We start from the raw sequence: 22,390 nt of genomic DNA on the forward strand, positions 1-22,390 counted from the left end.
CACAGAAAACCAGACGAGACTGTTTCAGCTTTAACATTTTAATAACAGATCTCCATATACAAACCAGATACAGTGACGTCATTCTGCCGTTATAACTTCCACCAGAACAGGCATGAAGTGTGTGAAAGCGTGTCTGATGCTGTGTGTGTGTGTGTGTGTGTGTGTCGGTCCATGCATGTGGCAACTGTATGGTGATAATGGAGAATGCATATTTTACACATACACATTTTGCACACACACATACACACAGCGGGAAATAAGAAAAACAATGTAAAAATGACAGGCCTTTAAACAGTGTCTGTTTGTCTTCCTTCAGACTGAAATGTCAAATAAAAAAGTGAGCATGTTTGGAGGGATTCGCTTGGTTCTGAATGCTTGAGTTGCTTCTGTGCAGAAAAAGGCGTTAGGAGGAAAACACTGGCAGAGTTTTTAGTTCATTCAACTGTTATTTTTCAGCATTTCAGCATTGTGTTGGCCCAGGTTCTTGTCTCACTTGACACGGCACTGGTTATTTTGGTACTTTCTGCTTGTCAACAGCCTGGACACAAGGATTTGTAGAGGTGAGAGGTGAATTATTGAATTTACTCAGGTTGCAGCTGTCAGCTGTGTGGAGCTACAGCTGTTCCTTTGATCAAAGCTTTTTTTTCACTTACACTTCACCTCTCAGTTAGCTCTGGAAACCAGAAATATATCTGCTCCAAAATGAGGCTAAATGCTCAGAGTCCATCTGAAAGATCCAAACATGTCTTTCTCAGGACTAAGTTCAAACTCATTGTGGTTACAAATCACAGAAAGTCACTTAAATCATTGGATGACAAATTGCTAATACTCTTAACACAGTTTACAATAGTGAGTGTTAAAGTAATATTTGTTTTGTTTGTTTCTTTTGGAAATGGCGTGAAGGACAGCATTTAATGAAGCAGGATCCTCACTCATCTTTTTACATCGGCCTTCACTGTAATCATCATCATCATCATCATCATCATCATCCTACCATCTACTGCAGCCTGTGTGTTTGTGTCATGTTCTCTGCATGATTAACCTACGCTAACATTAGCTTAAAAACGTCATGGCTTCAAAATGTCAAATAGTGATGTTAGTGGAAGGTTTTTATGAGATTGTACACAAAAAAACAAAAAACATATACTCTGTGGGAAAACTTTTCTCTTATTTTTCTGAAAAGTTTGATTGATAATCTTTGAGTGCAAAATACAAACATACAAGCAAAGGGTCAGTGATCGATGCCAACCAATCTCTTCACATCTGCAGTCACTTCTATTTTAGCCCTTCAGTTCAGGAGCAGGACGATCATCCTTCATACACCTCTTTTGTTTTTTTAGTGTCTTGGAAAATTTGTAGAGGCCTCACAAATTTAGCACGTAAATAAGAAATATTAAAAAACAATTAGAAATGAGTTTAGTTACTGTCTTCTCAGTCAGTTGTCTCTTGTATTTCACCCGGGTCTTCTCTTAAACTATGGAAGTTCACACACAAGTTTTACATCTCTCTGTCAGAAGACTAAAAAGTCACATTGAAGTTCCTTCAAACAGCTTGTGCAGCAGAAGCCAAGTGCTTTATGGCTGAAAAAGATTAAACCGAAACTCACAGACAATCCTCTACAGTGCTGTATACTGTGAGTTCCCTTATTCAAATACAATACATCCTGATTATGTCTTGCATACTTGCATTAAAATAGATGGTATAACAATAGTAAACATTAGACAGTGGACCAAAAAACGAGGCTATAAAATACTTGGATTAAGCTGCACAACCTGAAATTCAAACTTTTGTCCGCCTGTACTTCAGTATTTCAGGAGAAGGTCGAGATGGATCATTTTCATCGTGTGGTGAACTGTTCCTTTAACATCTGAAGCATTCATTTAGCCTTACAGCCAAGACTGAACCCTAAAACCCATGAGGGCGTTCGAGATACACTCGGTAAGAAATGCTGTTGCTATGACAACAAAAGTGAGTATATGGGCTGCAACAATACCCTTACACCGTTTCAAACACACCGCAAGGGAACTGGTGGTTTGTCTGTTGCTCCAAGGGCATAACCCTGGATCCTGCAGCCCTGGAAGTAGCTCTGCTATTTATAGGATGTATTGTCAGACAGGTAACTCTATAAATCACACACACACACACACACACACGCACGCATGCATGCACACGCACGCACACACACACGCACAGGAAAAGAAAAAAGACAACGCTGATAAAAAAAATACTGCTTCAGTTGGCTTTGAGACATCACACATGTAAGACAGGAGTCAGTAGTTTGTTATGGCCCAAAATAAGAGGCATGCAAAAGGAAAAAAAACAAAACAAAGTAAAAACAAAAAAACAATACAAAAGACATCGATCCTGTTCAGAAACACCTCAGCAGCCCTTTGTGTCTGGTTTAATGTTAAGAAGTGGACAGAATCAGTTTGGCATGCAGACGTGTTGACTATCAACCAGGGCGAGTGGGGTACCGACTCTCACTGACTGTGAATTCAAACCTGTTCCAAATTTATAACAATTTAATAATAGTTTGTTATTAAACGTCCTTTTCCAATTCCTCATATCAAATCCTTAAAACATTTGGATCTAATAACATACAGTAAGTATCATGTTTACATCATGGTGGACAGGGGTGTGCACCTCAGGGGTGTGCACCATCTCACAGCGGATTAAGTCATTCATGGCATAGTTGTTCATTTTCAGTCTCAACCAAAGTGGTGAATTGCCCGACCAACGGACAGACAGACGATGCCATCCCTTGCTGCTAGCATCAGTTATAACTCTTAAACTGGGACAGACATAAAAAAACATTGACTGCTCCAAGCAGCTGCTACTGCAGCTTCTCTATTGACAGATACTGTATGTCAGTTAGAGCAAAAATAACAACCCCTCCCAAACAGAAATCAGGTGACATGAGCACAGTCAGACTGGATAATGATGTTTAAAGCAAAATGGATATTTAACCTGGTTATCATTTGAAGAGGTCTGTCTAATATGATACAGCATCCATGTCCCCTGTCATATTTATAATGCGTCAAAATCAGCTCATCTTTGCACGTATTTCCAGTTAAACAAAGGTAAAACTGCAAACACTGAACTTGTGCGTGCCAATATGAGAAGGTTTTCTTTTTTTTTCATTTGACCTTTTAACCAAAAATAATCACCAAATACCTTCTGGCAGGTTTATGGCAGACAGACCATATCTGGTCAAATGATGTGCCAGGAATCTGAACAAAGAGTTAATAAGCACCAGAGTTAGAATCAGTCTAAATGATACCCAACCCCTGCAGAGGCAATTTCTGATTTCAAACAAATGTAACTGTAATCTTATCTGGACATAGCGCCGTTTCCTCTCAAGATGCACACCTATTAGATCCTCTGTATCCAGTAAATGGTGGGTTATGGGAGCTGTTTCTGCACAGAGATCAGATCAAACAAGACAATAACACCCTCTAATGTCAGCCATGGCAACTCAGGATGGACTGTGGATTTATTGTATGTGCAAATTCTTGCAAGAGGCAATTCAGGTGCAACAGGAATGGAGTCCAAGACACAGTATATATGATGCTACACCATAAGGGGATTGGGTGTGTGTGTGTGTTGGTGTGTGTATGTATGTATGTGTGTGTGTGTTACGTTTGGAATGTGCAACGGTGTGTGTTTGTTCGTGAGCAGGTTATTTTTGTTGCTGTTTGTATTATTTGGACCTACTAACTCGGACAGGCAGCTGAAATGTACAGCCAGCAGCCCCTTTGAAGATTGCTCTCTGTGCTCGACCCGGGTCGGTCTTTCTGAAAAGTCATACTGGACCCGAAATGCTTCCGCCTCCGCTGACGGATTAAACCCAGCTCACTTTCAGGGACAAACTGGAGAAACTCTATCACACGAAATAAAAACACATTGACATCTTCAAGTTCCCTAAAACAGCAGACATTCAATTTTTAACTGTGGTTGCTATGTACAATAGAAGGATCTTCATATATTAATATTCTTCATCTTTCCTGCTTTTTCTTCGCTTCCTTGCTGTCAAGTCATTATTTCCATACACGTTTGTCCTTTTTCTATTTATAGAGTATTTTCAGTATTTACAGTATAAATTACTACACAGTCTTGTGATAAAATAAATAACTTAAATACAATGGCCGTGGCTTTTGCAGTGTCTTTTACATGAAGGGGAGAGGGGAGGGTTTGGATGAAGGTGGGCTGAAGAACAAATGCAGACTGAGCCTGGCCTGCCGTTCGCTCCTCGTTGCCTCAGGGTAACACACAGAGAGGAAAACTGATTTGTTTGATGCAGTCTTTCTGCAGTAAAACATGGAGGGGTGAGGTGAAAGCAGACGGGCTGAAGCACCGGGAATAAACTTTATTAAATAAACTTTATTCCCATGGTGGCATGAGATGGGAAACTCTTCCTGAAGACCAAGTACAGTGTAGCGCTTACTTCCCACTGACAACCCATCAACGTTTAGCTTTTCAAATTTCTTACCACAAATGTAAAGGAATAAATGCTGCCCTATAAATCTGAGGTTACAGCATGCTCAAAATATTTGTTTCCGGTTTTTGGGAGATGAAAACAACATTTTATAAATGGCAAGGTAGAGCTGCTGTGGATCTAAATTTTGTTAATAAGAGCGACTAAGTCATAACATTTGAATTTTGAACAAAGTACTAAAAATATTATTACTGTTGCTGCTGTAGGACAGATAAGAATCACGGTTCAAGTTTTAAGTATATTATATGGCCAAAAGTATGTGGACGGGAGTGAGCAGGACATCACCCATATGTGATTGCTGAACATCAACCACAGGCTTTAATCTGCTGCTGGAACAGCCTCCACTCTTCTGGAAAGGCTAGGACTTTGGTACCTGGCTGCAGGGATTTGCTCACATTCAAGAGCATTAGTGAGGTCCAACACTGATGTCGGGTGATAACATCTGGTTCACAGTCTGCTCACTCCCAGTTCATCTCAGAGGTGTTGGATGGGACAGTCAAGAGTTTACACACCAAACTGTGAAAAACAGCTCCAGACCAAAGAGGTGTCCACGTACTTTCGGCCATGTTGTATATATGGTCCACTGTTGGTAGCTACTAGAACCTTGTCTGAGCAAAACTAATGGCTTACTAGCTTATGCGCTAGCTAGCATCTTTGCTATATTCAAGTATTTGTAATTGTTCTCGAATTGCCAGCTAACTTTTTAACTATTAAGTCTTAATTGAGAGCTTCAGAAATCTGTTGAAGTAATGTTAGTTTCAGAAGTGTTTCCCTGGAAACCTTGGCCGCCGTGAGAGTAAAATCAATGGGGAACAGGTTTTGGGTCAGAGCATGTATAGAGAGTTATAGTGAAGGTATAATACTGCAGTTGTAGGTTGGGTACGATGTGATATTTTTGAGAATCAATGGGGAGGATGACAGATAGGGAGAGGAGGATGAAGAACAGGGGAGGAGATGGAGGAAGGGATGAGTGCAAAGCTTCTCCTCCAGCTATACTACTGTGCCACTCGGAGAGTTCCCGTTCTGTGCTGTCAAGTTCTGAATGAGAGACACAAAGAAAAAACATAGTTAGAGTCCAGGGACAATCAGACTAAGAAAATCTATACTTCACCTTAAAGTGCAGGAAGATAAAAAGCCGTTGTTGCCGAGGAGAAGGGAGGTGAAATCCTCTCCAACTGTTGACTCATCTATTTAGCTTTTCAAGGAGGTGCAGACTGAAAAATCTGCTCAAAACAAACTGATACTGAGCTGCAGGGAAATAAACTTGCAAGCAGAATTTTACTGAGCTTAGTTTTACTGACAAAGCAGTAATATTAAACTAACAACTAATAGTAAGGAGGCTAATTAACATTTCCTAATGAATGTCCTGAAATAAGTAAAACCACATTAGAGAAAAGCAGAATGACCCAATTCCATGGGTGAAATCCTCCACTTATTTTGAGTAACTAAATATGAGACTGAAAAGGAGCATTCAGAAATGTAAAAATCGTTGTAGGAAAAATAAAATGTGTAATATTTCAGTCACGCTTCAGCTACACATCCAACACAACTGGACATAAAGCAGGTTCGGTTCTCCTCATCTGGTCTGTTTGCATTGTCTTCATCATTGTGTTTTAACTTAATTGGTTAAAATGTATTCAACAACAATTTTGATAGTTAATTGCATGTAAGGGAGCAAAGCCCTCTATGGTTCCAGCTTCTAGAATGTGAGAATTTTCTTTGTATATTTAAATATCTTTAAACAACAAAGTCGTCACTTTGGGCTCTGAGGACTTGTGATGGGCACTTTTGTCACAATTTACTGACATTTAATCAACTAAATGATAAATCAAAGAAAACAATCAACATGATTCATCTTTAATAATGAAAATAATTGTATCGATGTCTTTGATGATCCGGTGATTTTCTAATGACAGAGTTGACTGCAGACGTACCGCCTTCCCCGGCCGTGCCCAGGTGCAGATGAGACCCTCTTGGCAGGCCGTGATGATGCAGTCGTCCATGAACACCAGGACGGTCAGCCTCTCGTGTGCAATCTTCTTGCACACCAGCGGCTCCAGCAGCGGCACCTCATGCATGCGTGGGCACAGAGTGGTGCCCAGGACCTTAGCAGCGTCCAGCCGGTTGCTCCTCGGCGCCACGTTGATCTTGTCGTTGCTTTTGCTGATGTTGCCCAGGCTGTGGTACCGCTTGTGCTCCTTCTCCACCCCACCACTGCCTCCGGACTTGTCCGACTTGCGCTCCTGGAGCGACAGCGTGGCAAAGCGGCCGATGCTGAATGGGGTGCTGTTTCCTCCGCCGCTGCTCCCTCCGCCTCCTCCGCCTCCCCCGCCGCCCTCTGAGGCACCCTGGCTCTTGGAGGTGTTTGCCACGGCGGGGTGGGGCAGAGAGTTGGAGCGTGAGAGGGAGCGAGGGAGCGGTAAGGGGAGTGTTGGTGGGTTGGAGGTGCCGGTGTTGGTGTTGGGTGGGTGATGGTGCCCCTCAACCCCTCCACTTCCTCCCACTCCTGAGGTGCTGTTGACCCCCCCGCTGCCAGAGTTGGCTAGTGAGGGACCAAAAGTGTTAGTAAAGGCGCGGGACAGCGGCAGGCGCGGGTACAACACGTCATCCGTCAGGTCCCACAGACAGAACTGAGTGTCCTGCCCCACCGAGCCAAACCGGTACGTGACCGATGCCGAACCGCCACCTTTAGAGCTGTGTCGAGAAAGACGCGACAACGTGCTGCTTGTTCGAACCCGGCCGAAGTGCATGGAGTTGTTTTGCGCCCCCTGGTGGAGGTCCTCCTCGCTGCCGCTAAGCTCCATAGGCTCATCATCTTCCAGGGAGGTTGTGAACGGGTCAAATGCCACCACATTGACCCAGGACTTGTGGCCGTGCCCCCTCGCCACCACTCTGCTTTCTGCAAATGACCAGACAGTAACCAGGTCGTCCTCTCCGCCTGTGGCGAGGTATTTCCCATCAGGGCTCCATGATACGCACAGCAGTCCGCCAAAGTAGCTCTTCATCACCCCCTGCAGCTCCATCGAGTCAAAGTGGAAGACGCGCAGGCAGCCGTCCTGCCCCACACACGCCACATGCACGCCATCCGGGGAGAAAGCAAACTCGTTGAGTCCTCCCTCACCCACGGCCCATCTCAGCAGCGGGTTGCGAGGCGTCTTGGTTTTGCAAGCGTAGACAGCAAAGCCTTCACCCTGCCGCAGCAGAGAGTACTGTGGGGCCGTGGTGCCGCAGGGGTGGTCCACGTTGTAGAGGTAGAGGTGGCCACTGGCATGGGAGGCCAGGAACAGGTTCTCCGACTTGGGAAGCCATTTTAGACACGTCACCTTGGATTTGTCTATCAACCTCTGGAAAACAGGACAGGGGAGGGGAAGTGGAGGGAAGGAGAGGAAGACAGAAAGATAAGGGGACAGATTTGGGTGAAAATGGGAAAGAAGGAACAGGAAGTAGAGTAGACTCAGGGGAATTGGTGACACAAGAATAACAGAGGTGAAATATAATATAAGCAATACCTTGATTTTTGGGGGGGTTATGTGGATAGATAGATAGATAAAATCACATCATTGCTAGCAAAACGCATGATCTGAAAAAACTAAACGCAGAAGGGAAGCATGGGAAGTGAGAGAGTCCATAGGGGTCAAGAAACAAGCATGAGCCGGAAGCAGAGAGACTGAAACCAATAAAGAGAGAAAACCAGGGGAGTGGAAGATGAAGAAAGAAAAGATTTAGAGAAGCAAATCCCAGGGAGGTGAACAGACTCAGCAGACATGCCAACACAACGTCTGCATGCAGTAGTGCACACTTACACCCCCATTCTCCTAAATTTAATTGGGAATCCCATTAAAGAAAATCCCATTAAACAGAAAGAGCCAGTTCAGAAGACGCAGAAAAAGTGTGAAAATGACAAAGCGTGTTAGAGGGACAAACACAGAAGACAGAGTCTGAAATTCTAGGCTACATCACAGCAGGGCATAAAAATTGATACAGAGGATGACAAATTACTTCTGTGATTTTATAGCGGGCTCTAATTGCAGTAACACAAGGAGCTGCAACACTGGCCACAACACAGAGGAAGCTAAAATATGCAGACATATGCAGACAAGTATAATACCTCCTCATTGAAGAGTTTACTGGTTTCCTTCTTGATGGGGTCGAGATACTGGACTTGTCCAGCTGAGAAACCCACGATGAGAGCTACACTCTCTGCTGTGGCAGAGTACTGGTTGAAGTCGTGACACGTTGGCTGAGTCCCCTTGTAGATTCTCTTGTCTATTGGCTTACTGAGGTCTACAGCCTGCAGACAGACAAAGTGGAAAAAGAAAACCATGATGCACGAGCAAGACATCAGCCAAGTAGAGCGAAGCACCACAAACTGAGTTTCAGGCACGTTCAGATCTGGTGTTATGTATCCCGGGGGATTCATCTGAAAGCAAGGAGCTACACTAAAACAAATGATCATCACACATGGACGACAAAATGTTACACTGAGATATTTTCACAGCAGCTACAACAGAGTTTAATAGAAAAACATCTTTCATCTATCCAAGAGATCAGCAGTAAACGTCAGATTTTAGTGTCAGAATGAAAGTGTCTGTCAAAAGCTACTTTGTGCTCAGACATTCAACAATCACATAGGGAGAACTCCATACAGGAAGATTCAGAGACGCTGATGTTATTGGTCTGCCCACCAACAGTACACTGGAAGGTCACACCTGATCTCTGAGGGTTTGCTGGAGTCATTGTGGATTACACTGTAGCTAGTCCTTATTGTCAAGACTCAAACATACATGGTTTCACCACAAACCATGACACTAACTAAACACAAAGGGAAAGAACGTACTCATCATCATTTAGACTTAAAGGATAGAGACAGGCTGCCTTGGTGAAGCGAAACAGGTGAAGCTGAAGACCTGCTTCATACTGAAATACAGTCACTGAAATGCTGCTGTACGCAATGTAGACGTCTTAAAAAAAACATTTTCAACCAAATTCAGCCAAAAAAAGACAGCAGTGGGTGTCTGTGATGTGCAAATCAATAAAAACATTCTGACTGGGAAACGTAGGCAAAGCAGGAACACCCAAATAATAACTTACAACACTTCATCATAAAATAACACATTATGCACAAGACTATTATTAGAGATTATTAGATATTTGGACTGCAACAACCCATAATTTTCATTACCGATTAATCTACTCTACTAATCTTGATGAATCAATTAATTGTTGGTTAGAAAATAGCGGAAATTGCCTGTTACCATTTCCCAGAGCCAAAGGGTGACATCTTCAAATGTCTCATTTAATCTGACCAAAAGTCCATACCCCTGATATACTCAGTTTACTGTCATATGGGACAAAGAAATAGATTACGTCATCACACTGGACAAGATGAACCTGAGACTGTGAAGCATTTTTGCTTAAAAATGACTGAACAACCGATTAATTTTCTGATGATAAATTAACGAATACATCGAATAATTGTTTGACCTCTATTAGTCACGCAACAGATTGGTATCAGCACCAATAATTACCTTATGAAGCAGTTTTGGTATATGACTTCATGACAGGTATTAGATCAGTACTCGCTATCGGCAGACACACTGAGTTCAGGTATCAGAGTCAGTATTGGGAAAGGAAAACTTATATTGGCATCCCTATTTTTTCTATATTAATGTAATTTCACCTACAAATACACTGATAAATCATTCACTCTTCAGCGGGGAAGACTGAGTTCACACTCCTCTTGAGGTTCCCTTACATAAGGAAGATTGGGGATCCCTGAATTTTGAGGATGTGGGGTGTAATTTACTGCACGTCATGCTGCCTGAATGCACGTCCTGACTAAATGCTGAATGTACAGTATATTGATTGTGATATGTATCTTAACTGTCAGTTGCATATGAATATGTTTGCATGTGATTTCCTGCAGAAAACCATGTGAGTCTGAATACTGCATCAGCCATTTAGCCATCTACACACAGCTGCATAAGTAATATGACAAAAAGTCCTGTCAAATTAACTGCAGTAGTGGTACTTGCAGAGTAATTTTATTATGACCCAGAGAAGAGAAAATGATGAATTTGAAGGTGTGACTGATGGTGTGCAGTGAAACAGAGGCCATGACATTTTAAAATGTGCTCAGTTACAACATTTTCCTTCATTGATCCGTGTCACGTTAGAGGAGGAGAAGCTTTTTACATTTGTCCTCCAGTTCCTCCTAAATGGGTTATTAGCATTCCTCTTAATGAAGCAGGTAGTACAGCTAGCTGCAAGCAGTTTCAGCTCCCTACAAAAATCCTTGGATTTCTTGAATGTTAGTGATGCTAAAAACATGCTCTGTAAGGAGAAACTGGGGGACAAATACAGACACTACTGCTTCCATCACGTCAGGTGTCTAATCAAGAAAAACAGCTGGCTCAAAATGTCATGTCTGTCATATATGAGCAGTAATTTTGTTAACGAATTAGATTAAAAGCATTGGCAATAAAAGTCTTACATCATTTCTACACTGAATTCTGACTTTTAATGATAATACATCATTTATTCCATAAAGGGACAGGGAGACAGTAAAGTCTGTGATGCAGTGAGTGATATACATGGTTTTCAGTATTAAAATAAACTGCAAACCATCTGCTGGTGACTAATTCACCTTGCAATACCCCCTTCAATATGAGTAGTTACAGCTGCTCCAAACATGATTTGAGGACTAGCAGCAGAGATTCTTAATAGTACTGGGTACTGCAGAGAGAATAAACAGCCTTTAGTTCACATGGTTTCAGATGAAAATGCAGTGAAGGGAGTGTTGTGCTGTCAGAGCCTTTCAGGCTGCTTCCTGCTCGTGTAGTAACACAGTTGCCCTCCTGTAGCGTCCACAGACACAGTGCATCCGTCTGGATGATGCACCATTCACTGTCTACTCAGCCAAATTATCCGCCTCTCCATTTTGCATTGCATAACAAATAGAAATTATATATGTGCATGTTCACCAGCTCTGTCCAGCACCAGCAGCCAAAGAGGCTCGGTTTAAAAAGATGACGAAATACGAGCTAACAGCATCAAATTAGCAGTGCAGGCTAGCACGCTAGGCTAAGCCTGACCAACCAATCTGTCATTCTGGCCAAGAGAGGAGGGGAAGAACAGACTCACCTTCTTGATGTTGGTGTATGTGTAAAAATACAGCTCCCTGCCGATGTTGAAGCACACCCGTTCTGACTCCTCGCCCGGGTCTTCGGGCTGCAGCTTGACCATAGAGACCCGGACCGGCGGGAGAAAGCCCGCCGGAGAGGAGTTGGCTGCGGCATTCGAAGAAGAGGAGGCGGCGGCGGCGGCAGCAGCTGCGGCGGCAGCCCCGGGCCCCTGCAGCAGCCCGACCCCTCCGCCGGGTATCGGACCGGGTCCAGGCCCGGGGCCCAGCGTGGCTCCGGCGGACGGACCCCGCGGCAGCCCGCCCCGCTGCTGCGAGTCCGAGAGGGTGAGCAGCTTGTAGAAACCCTCTCTGGTCCGGAACTGGGATTTAATCTCATTGATATCCTTCAGAGCGCCGCCATCTCCGGCCATTTTTAGTACAAACAAGCCGCACAGGAAACTGAGATTTTGACCTGGAAATAATAACGGTGCAATAAAAAAGTACTAGAATAGAAATGGGAGATGAGGCGAGGGCGAGCAGCAGCAGCCGAGCTCAGCTAGGCCGACCAGCACACCCGGTTTGCTCCAGTGCATTTTACACCAGCACCGGCGACCATACCGCTGCTACCTGGTAAATAAACCCAGAGAGAAAGCCCTTCTGAGCCGGCGTAAGCATCATCCTCCACCGGTCTCTGCCTCTGCTCATCCAGTGTGCGTAAAGTACGTGTGATGATGCGTCGACTGCTGCTGCCGCTGCTGCTGCTGTTGCTGCTGCTGCTGCTGGCCCGGCTAGGCACTGCGCACTCCCGCAAATGTGTCGGGGGTAAAGAGAGGGCATCCAGCCCTGGACAGCTTGTGTGATTTACCCCTCATTTAACCTCCCAGTGACACCCAACAGGACCACCGTAAAGACATGGTATAGAATCATGTGTGCTCCTTCAAAGCCCCGCCCTCATGAAACAACTCTGTTGCTCTCGGGGCGTAAAGTTTTGCTGGTGCCTCTTTAAAACGCAATATGTAATTACTCGGCGTCTTTTTATGGAAAGAGATCAGCGCCACCAGAGATGGCTTCATTTGAATTGCAGAAATCTGACAGTGTCATGCTCGCACTGAGCTGTTTAATATTAAAAAGAAAATTGCTTTCCCGAATAAATGAATTAAAATTAAGGAGGTGTAATGCGCACTCTAAAACGGAATGCAGCGGCTTGCAATTAGATGCAAATATTATTTACTATATTTAAATTCAAATTTGTCGTTTGCCCAACACCCTTATGCCCCTATATTTGTCTTCAGACGCCTGTTTTACATTCAGCAGTTCAACATGAGGATGACAGATTTCTGTAGCTCAAGTACAACCTGTGCCCGCTAATCTCCTTCTTTGCTTTTCCATAAAGCAGTGAAGAAAGGATTCACTGCTGTTGGGATTTGAGTAAGATGATCCAAGGTCAATACAGTTCACCTCATCTTGTGTTAATTAACTTTATTACAGTGTAAGGGCAGTAAGAAGTGTGTATCTTTGATCCAACACTGACATAAGAAAAACAAGCAACAGCAGTGCTGCTCTGCTCCAGTCCTATATTCTTGTATATGGTATCATTCAAAAGCCATATATTTCAGCTGCTTCTGTGATCAACAATACTGTGGCAGGAGAAAGTAGACACTTTTGTTTTAGAGGACAACCTCCCTTCATTCTCAGCTGTCTAGATTCTAGAGATTGTTCTGCATCTCACAAATCAAGTAGAAATGAGCATAAATAAGAGCACACTCCCCCCAGATTGAGGGATAAAGGCTACAACACATCAATCATCTCAGGCCAGTATGAATCTGCAACATCCTTCCATTACATCCTCCTGACATTCATCTCCCATTAGAAAATAAAACACTGTAGCAGTGACGCATCCATGCCCATCAAAGTTAATGGTGACAGATGATGATAAACAAATGTCGCTGCCCAATTGTCCATTATCCTCCCGCTGAATGCTGCAAATCCTGGGTAGAGGCATTCATATGGAAGTGGAGTTGGGACTTTCCCATGATGCCCTATGCCAGCAGGAAGGAGAGTCAGGGCAGCATGACGTAATTCTCAGCAATTTCCAGGACGTACAAGTTGGACAGGCCTGACTGGTCCTCAGTCTGATGTGTCTCCAAAATGACCATCCTGCAGTGAGAAGGTCACAGGTTGTCAAGCACAAATATCTAGAATTGAAAACCTGCTTACACGCAATGAAAATCTTAATGGTAGTAAACATGGGATGCACCATAACAATGTTAATCTGATGTAAATTATGAATGGCTAGGGGTCTCATTCATTTTCCTGCCCATGGTAATAACTGTGGTGAGCCTCTGACTTATCCTGCAGCACCATCATCAGCTCAAAATGTTTGTCTGCTGGATACTTTGGTTTAAGTGCAGTGTGGGGGGTGGGGGGGTTCTCTGCTGTGTACAGAGTGATGTGTTTTGCATTTCCCAATTGTTTGTAATAAACAGAAGCTGAGCTGAGCTTATTAGTTGGCAGCAGCAACAAAAGCCGCCGTGTCTGAACAGACAAAGAAAACAGCACCACCTGCAGAAATATAAGCCCCCAGACATTTAACACCACAGCAATGAGTGAAGACAGTCTGTACCTGTCTGACTGCACCAATCTGTAGATCTTCCTGTGGTCAGTGGTTTCCTCCAGCACCTCAGTGAAACTTTGCCCTCTCCTCTGCCAGCCGTGACGCCACACTGCCAACAGCGTGTCCTCAAAATACACTGGACAGACAGACAGAGTCAGTGCTAAGATGTAATCATCTACAAAATGAACCATCACTGGGTTGTGACTGAATCTTCTCACCTATAGACTCAACATCACGAGAGAAGGTGGTCTCATTTGTCACGGGCCTGTTGCTCTTCAGCTCCCCCTTCAGATCAACTATATGTACTGACTCTGTGGAGGAGAGACTTAGTGTTGGATTATCAGCAGCTACATCAGTATGGATCAGACAGAACATAGAAAAAACATAGCATAGAGTTTACACACTATTATAGATCCCATCAGCACAGTTATGGGCAGAGCTGAAAGTCTCTGTACACACCGTGGAACAAACCAACACCTGAACTTCACAACTTCACAATCTCTGAATACACTTTGTTTCTCATCCAGATCACATCTGCCCATGACTGTGGCTGGATCCATACTTGCACAGCCTTTATCTGAACTCTTGTAGTCCTAAAGATGTAGTTTTAACATCAGAACCCCTGGGGTCTTCCTGTTGAAGAACAACTGCCTTTTCATCTGGTTACGTAATTGTCCATATTAAAATGTAAACATGTTTAAGAATAAACACCAATAACATAATTTTTTTTGGTATTTCCCATCATGTAGCTTGATGATTGATGACAAAAAATTCAACCTAGTAATACCATAATAGACAGAGTTTCATAATACTGTGATATACTGTGCCATAACAGAGTGAGTGTTATCTCCAGTATGTTGGGAGTGGACACATTATATGAACAAACCTGTACAATCTAATGCAACTTGACACATTATTCGTGTAGCAAAGGGTCTTTCTGTGAAGCTGATAATGTTCAGTGTGAACTCAGCTCAGATATATTGGACTGGGCGATAATGTAGAGATATTTGTGTTGTTATGTGTATCTCTGTATAATGTATGAAAAGTATTCTGTATAGTCAGTCAAATATTAATGAGACGTGTTAAAAGAAACTTGCATTACTTACTTTCCAAGAGGACGAGCAGTGAGCTGCTGTCCAACTGGTTTACTTGCACAACGTCTGGACAAGGTTTCTCTGCAAGAAAACACACACACAAACACAGACACCACAGCATCATCATCAGCAACAACAAAAACAATGGTGTGAGATGTAAAATGCAGAAGACTGGCTGGGAATTCAGATCATGATGTTGCATTTGTAGCCCCTTCAGTTTTACATATAATAATGCAGTACCAACTTACCCAGGCCAATGCTGGTGAACCAGGACGTGTTGGAGTTGAGGTTCATGTATTCTACACTGACTGGCAGACTGGGGCTGGACCCCCGAGACACACCGATACACACCAGCGGGTACTCTTGCTGGGGTGCCACAACCATCTCAAACACCCGCAGAGGGTTGGGCAGGGGGAAGTCAAAATGCTGCATGCATGAAAGAGGAAAGGTGTAAGTGAAGTAATCTCCTTTAAATTGTCTTCGGGTAATTAGCTGTGGTTTTTCATCTCAAGAGGGCAGCGAACACAGCAGTGAGTTTGTTCAAGGACACTTAAACCTGCAACATTTCAGCCACAGCATGGTGTGTAGCTGAGGACATCAGTGAGTCTATTCCCAAAACCATTACCACTTTATGGTCAAAGGGCTAAAGCTAACTCATAAATTTAATGGTGACAATAAAATACTTTATTTCGCTGGCAGCAGTCATGTTATTAGCTGCTGTCAGTGTTCACAGTCCAATAAAAATGGTAAAAACTACTGTAAAAGTCAGACAAGTAACAAAGAGGAGCCCATGGCATCACACCATACATCATCTCAATTTACACATAATTTTTGTTGCGTTTTCACAGTGTACATCCTATTTATTATCCATGGGTCTTCCTGCATTACAGTATGTAATTCCTCTGCTCTTTTTACTCAATCTTTTAATATATAACCTTCAAGACAGCGGAAAAACCATTGTGAACTTTACAGGAGGAGAAAGGCTGGTAATTATACATGAAAATGCATTTTTATAGAACACAGACCCTGCTTTTTACAATTCATGGACCGTTAGAAGAAGCTTAATGTTGTGTTGCTTCTGCAATGTTCTGCCACATTAACACTGATGTCAAATAAAATCTCAGAAACCTCTGGGTTGGAAAACCTCTCTTTTTGTTTAGACTCTACAGGGGAACTCTGACAGCCACACTCTGACAGCCACACTTCCTTCCTGTCATGTTTACACATTTACACCTTTTAACCTAAATAAACTGGTTCACTTTTTCTTTCCTGAGGACTAAAACATTAGAGTAGAGAATGCTTTTTTTTTATACTCATACCTTAATGAGCATGAACTTGTGCATGGGCTCGTACCACTGCAGCAGCACCACACTGGACTCCAGAGCACAGCACAGGAACACACAGCCTCTCTGCATGCTACCTGCTACATGAGACGAGACAGGATACACGTTTTCGTTGGTCATCTCTCTGAATTGTATGGGAATCTGCAGGAATCTCTGTCTACTGTACTTTAAATTCACAAACTAGTGTGCAGGTAATTTTGCTTCACCACACCAACTATCTAAACTATATCTGGACACACACACAGACACTATTTCACTACTTGCAGGAAATTGATGTGTAAATTTAATATGTACAACGGCCTCTGCACAGACATAAAAAACATGACTTTTTTTTGCCATAATGCAGTATTTGGTCTCACCAACTGAGCAGGTCTTGCAGCCTTTTGTATCGGGTATTTTACACGTCACTGCATATTTCCTGAAGATAAAACAGATAATTCAGTTTTTGATTGGCATGAACAGATGTTGGTAAGTTTTTTGAGACAAACTTTTCAAATCAAACAGGGGAGGGAGAGAGACACAAAATGAAATGCAGCGAGTCCAGTGTTACCTAGGTAACAGTCTGTGAGTCGGCAAGGCAACCATCCTCTGGTCTTTCCGAGCCTGTTCATACAACTCCTTCAGCGAATGGGAGTGAAGCTGCAGTGATTTACCTGTCAACACAGAATCAGAGGCAGTTTGAAAGTTTGTCTTCTTTGCTTCTCCCTGTTGATTCTCAGAGGACTGCAGCTTTCACAGGGTGAACACAAGAAGACACACAAACACTCACGCTCCGAACTACGGCTCCAAACCACCTGACTTAGTATTTAATCCATGTAAATGTGCAGAAAACATGCAAGCATGATGAGCACTGAATGGCTCTGTTTTAGCAGCATTAATGTGTAGAGTTGGTCTCTTGCCTACTGACATCTTAATGTGGTTTTTAAAGCTAGCTACTGTTGCTAAGCCAGTTAGATAATACATCAAGGGTCACAGCAGACGGTCAGAAATCCTTTGACCTGTTAATTAAAACATGTCCTCTGCTTTCGTAGCAGCTCCTCAATATGTTCTTTAAATTCCAGCGAGATGTTTTTTCAGGAAGCCCCCATGGAATAGAGACAAACAGCTAATTCTTAATGAACAGTTTATTCATTTACCTGATACAGACATGAGAACGTTATTAATGGTGTAGACCCATGTACACTTCCCGGGATACAACTGAAAGAGAAAGAGAAGACATCCATTCATTCTTTGCTACCTTACAGCTGCAGTGTCTCTTTCAAAAACACATTAATGGATTTTCAAGTGTTTTTTGCCTTTTGTGAGAAATTTTCTAATCAACTGTCACAACAAACAAAGGGGTGAGAAATTGGCCGGAAAGACATTACCAACTTAACCAGACCCAGAGTTTTGCCAGAATAATTTTGGGGCTCACTTCAATCTCCTCTCTCTCCTTGTTTACAACCCACAGATTGATCTGTAGTAAAGATAAAGATCCTACCAGTTCCATTGTGGCCTCTGAGCTGTTGAGGTTAAGAGTATAGATCCCTTCCTCTGCCCCCAGGATCAGATGCTGGTCTGAGGAGGAGAAGAGAAGAGACACAGGCTGGTCAGACAGATAAGAAGATAAAGCAGAGCAGAGAATTAACTGTGTGCTTTCTTCAATGATACAACCTTTGTTAGTTGGGTTTTCCCAGGTGGTGGAACAGTTTATTTTAAGAGGGCAGCCATGGAAGATCTTTTTAAAGTAGACCTGGAAAGACAGGGGAAGACGTTCAATTATTCACTTTGGCCTCTCTACAGTCGTTTGTATCAGTGATACAACTTCAAACCACTACATGATCTCTTATACCAGATTAAATGTATATTTCTGCTTTATCTGCAGATAAACACAGGCAGTAGTCCTAGAAAACGATTGCTGTTTTAATGGTAAAGGTCAATGAGGTGAGAACATTATCAGTTTTAAGACAACAGGCTTATCAAGGAGTGAAATTATAGAAAAAAACCTGTTGATTAATATTTACAAAGACTGATATTACACAACAGTTTTATCTGCTGGCATCACAACTTCAAGATCCAACCTCATAATCTTAAACTCAACATATAATAATAAATATGGAGCCTGCTGAATTAGAATAGCTGTTTCCCTTGGGTACGATGCTGTACACAAGTGCGTGACAGTCTGAAAACATCAAACATCACCCCACATCTCAGACACCCAGCAGTGGAGTTTGATATGAAGGGAGGAGAACTTGTGGCAAAGCAACAGAAACTCACAGGAGGTTTCTTCATGACAGGGCTGACGCACTCAGCGGGGTCCTGAGAACAAAAAGAAAAAGTCAATGATGAGCGTGTCAGGACACATCAAGATGGAGGAGAGAAGTAAATCTCAACCATAAACTAAACATTTTGTTTCAGTTACACCGGAGCTGATCCCTGAATTTCACCTCTACTCTCTCAAAGAAGGTCATGTGTCTTGTGGGAATATTTCTACCACACAACACTCACAATAGTAGACTGTGAACAGATGATCTCAGACACAGTAGTGCTAAGTACAAAAAAAAAAAAAAGGAAAAATACAGTAAATCTCTTTTCAGTTTTATCTGTTGTTCTACCTTTGACGGGGGTTGCCGTCTGCGTATGCCTTTAGGAGGAAGCTCTGGAGGAAGGAGGTCCAGTGGGTTGTCATTCAACTGGACGGGTAAGGACATAGGGTCTGAACCACACACACATAAACATACAATAAGAAAAGTAATACTGCATTCAAATGAAAAAGTTGTTCTGTAGTTGAACTTTCTGGACTGATTATTAGTCATTTTTCTCCATACAGTAGTTGTGTATGTGAGGGTGATGGCTGAGGAGGAAACTGGACAAACTAACTCCTGAAATATTTCCTGTTTAATAAAGCACAATCTTGAATACTGGTTTGAATACCCTGCAGTGCTGTCCTGATCAGACCTTTGGATCAATTAGTCAGTCCAGTACATTAAAGTTGTCTGAAGAGTATAGAATATATCATATAACATACAACTTTTGCTTTAAATCATCAGGATATAATATGGTGTTTGAACAATATTAAAGCATCATGTTTATACTGACTCAGTGCTGGGGAGCTTATTTTCTGTTGGTTGAGAATCAAGCTTGTTGTTTTTGCTGTTATTGTGTAAACATTGCAAATATTGCAAAGAAAAAAAACATATTCAAGTTGACTTCTATATTGTGTATATGGGCCATTCCTTCCTTCAGTACTGTGCCTCTTCGGTACAGTATAAAGGTGAGGCAGCTCACCTGAGTGTCGTGAGGATCGTGGTTGGGGCGTAGGTCGGACGTGCGTCCCACTGGAGGTCCTGAGAAGGGCGGTGGCGTACAGGGAGCATGGTTTCCTTGCCCGCTCATCTTCTCCCGCCATGCTTTCCTCTGAGCTGGTGCGTGCTTTAGGCTGCAAACACGGAAACATAAAACAATATTTTTTGTAAACCGACTGAATATTGAATGTCTTTACATCTTAAATAGTGTAAACTGCCCAATGTTCTTATCCAAAACAATTACACATGGCACAGCGGGAAGAGGTTTGACATGCTCCAGGGTTCATTAGCTATCCTGATCTTGGACATTATTTTCATCATACAGTGATAAAGTGTATAAACTATTAACTGAGTAATGTTTTCCAGTTAACACAATAAACTACTAATTAACAGTCAGATAACATACTAACTAATATTTAATACTAATATAATATAAATGCATATATATTGTCACTCATTCAGGAATGTGTTAATAAATGTAGCACAACCTCTGAAAAATTAATGAACATATGTGGAGAAAGGTACTTTTCATTGTGAAACCTGACATTCAAATTTCAGCCTTCGCATATCTATCTATCTATCTATCTATCTATCTATCTATCTATCTATCTATCTATCTATCTATCTACCTACCTACCTACCTACCTACCTACCTATAACTGTTAAAACCAAAAATGACTTCATGATAATATGATAACGATGTAAATAGCATGCAGAAGAACTTTTAAGAAGGCTTTGTCTTAAAAGACATTGCTCTGTAATAAATACACAAACACATTTTTTCCCTGTCCACTCAGTAATCACCTTTGGAGGAAGTGGAGGCGGGGTTTCATCAGCTATGTCACTGTTGGCAGAGAGACAGTTGCTTCAGTGATGGGTAAATGATGCAAATACACATTAATACACATGTGAGTTTGTGTTTATTCATCTTACCTTGTGGCTATCGTAGGGCTGAGGTGGACAAAAGACAAAGAGACGGTGTCAATGCAGTCTATTGAAATTATTGCATAGGCTTGATTGTATATAAAGAGAAAAACATGAGAAAACTAGAAGGCCATCAGACAGCGCAGACCTCCACCAAGGCCAATGTCAAACAACATACACCAGACTTCAGAGGAAAAAATTCAAATTCATAGTAAATGATCTGGATCTTCTCTGGCCCACGCCCCGCCTCTCCACCAAGTTTGGTGTGAAACAGATCAACAGTTTTTGCGTAATGAGGCTGACAAATGGGTGAATACATAAACTCCTTGGTGCAGGTAATGACTGCTGGCAAAAGTCAAACGCACTCTCAAATATTTCTGAGGGGCTCAGGTCCTAAGCTTCAGCAAATGAGCAAATATTTGACATTCAATTAGCTGTGATCATTACATAACAGTTTAAATTCAGGCTACCGTGGTGTTTTGGAATGAGTCATTCGTAAGCTGTGGTGTTTTGTTAAATGTGGATTTGGTAACATTGTGTGAGGTTTTCTTACATATCCACATCATCATAGTCATCATCTGATTCTGTGTCCTCATCCCTGAGAGAGAAAGAGAACAAAGAGGTTCAATATTTTACTGTTTAATGTGACTCCATGTCTCTGACTGATCTGTCATCCAGTTACCTCACTGGACTCTTGCTACTGCCAGCTGATCCTAGTGAAGGTCTTAACTGTAAAAAAACACATGACATTACCAATATGTTAAAAGAGGTTAACAGTTTAGAGATGTATAAAACAAGAACTCCACAGTCACAAAGATCACAGAAAATCACAATGTGCTTTACATCATAAAAAGTACAAAAGTTAAAGACAAAGAAATAGGACCATAAAAAGCAACACAATGAATAAAAAGCAACAAAATAAAATGGAGGAGGAATTCAGACAGACTAACCAAAAGCCTGTGTGAATAAAATGTTTTTCAGCTGCTTCAAGGTGTCGCAGATGTCTATGGATCGCAAGGATAGGGGCAGAGCAGTCTATAGTTTCGGTGCCACGGCCTGAAAAGCACGGTCACCTCGTGTTGTGTTAAGTTAATTGTTTTGTTTGGCTTATGATAAATATAATGATAAATTTGAGACCCCAATGGAGCAAACGAATGGGGATTCCTGCACACAAAGTTCACCTCTGATGAGTCCTGCACTCCTTCTTGACATTTACGGGACATAACACAAGAGTGAATCACTGTTAATTATGGTCTGCCTTTCCCAGTATCAGCAATGTTGACTTTTTACAAACTGTGATACCACCAATGTGAAAAAAGGAAATATTTATTTTGAAATACTAACAGAGATAAAGACAGACTGGACACATCACTATCTGTGCCCTATGTACAGGGCACCTCATGCACTAAGTGTATGTTTGCAGTATGTTTGCTCGTATGCACATATATACATACACAATAATATGTATATACAGGTTTTTACTGTATGTATAAGTATGTACTGTATGTTCATA

The 22,390-nt window shown here is 42.3% G+C and overlaps 2 protein-coding genes across 4 annotated transcripts in view; both read right to left on the reverse strand.

Annotated features, from left to right (window-relative positions):
• Positions 1-30: 30 nt before the first annotated feature.
• On the reverse strand, positions 31-12,049 carry LOC111216871 (WD repeat-containing protein 20-like). Of its 2 annotated transcripts, XM_022738509.1 has the most exons (5): positions 11,926-12,049; positions 11,639-11,784; positions 8,604-8,786; positions 6,430-7,839; positions 31-5,533 (listed from the first exon to the last, which is right to left on the reverse strand). In XM_022738509.1, exons 1-5 carry the CDS (start codon positions 12,047-12,049, stop codon positions 5,486-5,488), a joined length of 1,911 nt encoding a protein of 636 aa, XP_022594230.1. In that variant the 3' UTR covers positions 31-5,485. The 2 variants fall into 2 exon arrangements, with proteins under 2 accessions (XP_022594230.1, XP_022594229.1); XM_022738508.1 differs by having other exon boundaries at positions 11,639-12,049.
• Positions 12,050-13,091: 1,042 nt separating this feature from the next.
• The window catches only part of LOC111216865 (mitogen-activated protein kinase kinase kinase kinase 5-like), a 36,387-nt gene continuing 27,088 nt past the window's right edge, over positions 13,092-22,390 (reverse strand). For both annotated transcript variants that reach the window (XM_022738501.1, XM_022738500.1), the window contains 18 exons: positions 21,560-21,606; positions 21,431-21,475; positions 20,887-20,904; positions 20,758-20,797; positions 19,937-20,087; positions 19,264-19,364; positions 18,926-18,967; positions 18,323-18,401; positions 18,150-18,226; positions 17,806-17,866; positions 17,220-17,322; positions 17,029-17,087; positions 16,646-16,749; positions 15,575-15,752; positions 15,339-15,407; positions 14,451-14,543; positions 14,242-14,368; positions 13,092-13,775 (listed from right to left, as the gene is read on the reverse strand). In XM_022738501.1, coding sequence (XP_022594222.1) covers positions 13,679-13,775; positions 14,242-14,368; positions 14,451-14,543; positions 15,339-15,407; positions 15,575-15,752; positions 16,646-16,749; positions 17,029-17,087; positions 17,220-17,322; positions 17,806-17,866; positions 18,150-18,226; positions 18,323-18,401; positions 18,926-18,967; positions 19,264-19,364; positions 19,937-20,087; positions 20,758-20,797; positions 20,887-20,904; positions 21,431-21,475; positions 21,560-21,606 — 1,491 coding nt within the window. In that variant the 3' untranslated portion in view covers positions 13,092-13,678. The remainder of the gene's footprint in view (positions 13,776-14,241; positions 14,369-14,450; positions 14,544-15,338; positions 15,408-15,574; positions 15,753-16,645; positions 16,750-17,028; positions 17,088-17,219; positions 17,323-17,805; positions 17,867-18,149; positions 18,227-18,322; positions 18,402-18,925; positions 18,968-19,263; positions 19,365-19,936; positions 20,088-20,757; positions 20,798-20,886; positions 20,905-21,430; positions 21,476-21,559; positions 21,607-22,390) is intronic.

The sequence above is a fragment of the Seriola dumerili genome, unplaced genomic scaffold, assembly GCF_002260705.1.
Source record: "Seriola dumerili isolate Sdu_G_001 unplaced genomic scaffold, Sdu_1.0 BDQW01000036.1, whole genome shotgun sequence".
Lineage (NCBI taxonomy): Eukaryota > Metazoa > Chordata > Actinopteri > Carangiformes > Carangidae > Seriola > Seriola dumerili.

Excerpts from the sequence above, each read along its gene's own strand:
- LOC111216871 (XM_022738508.1), bottom strand. The coding sequence starts at position 12,049 with ATGGCCGGAGATGGCGGCGCTCTGAAGGATATCAATGAGATTAAATCC. Across the intron at positions 7,840-8,603 it reads GTAAACTCTTCAATGAGGAG|AGGTTGATAGACAAATCCAA; the intron begins GTATTATACTTG and ends CCTGTTTTCCAG. Across the intron at positions 5,534-6,429 it reads GGGCACGGCCGGGGAAGGCG|AACTTGACAGCACAGAACGG; the intron begins GTACGTCTGCAG and ends TCTCTCATTCAG.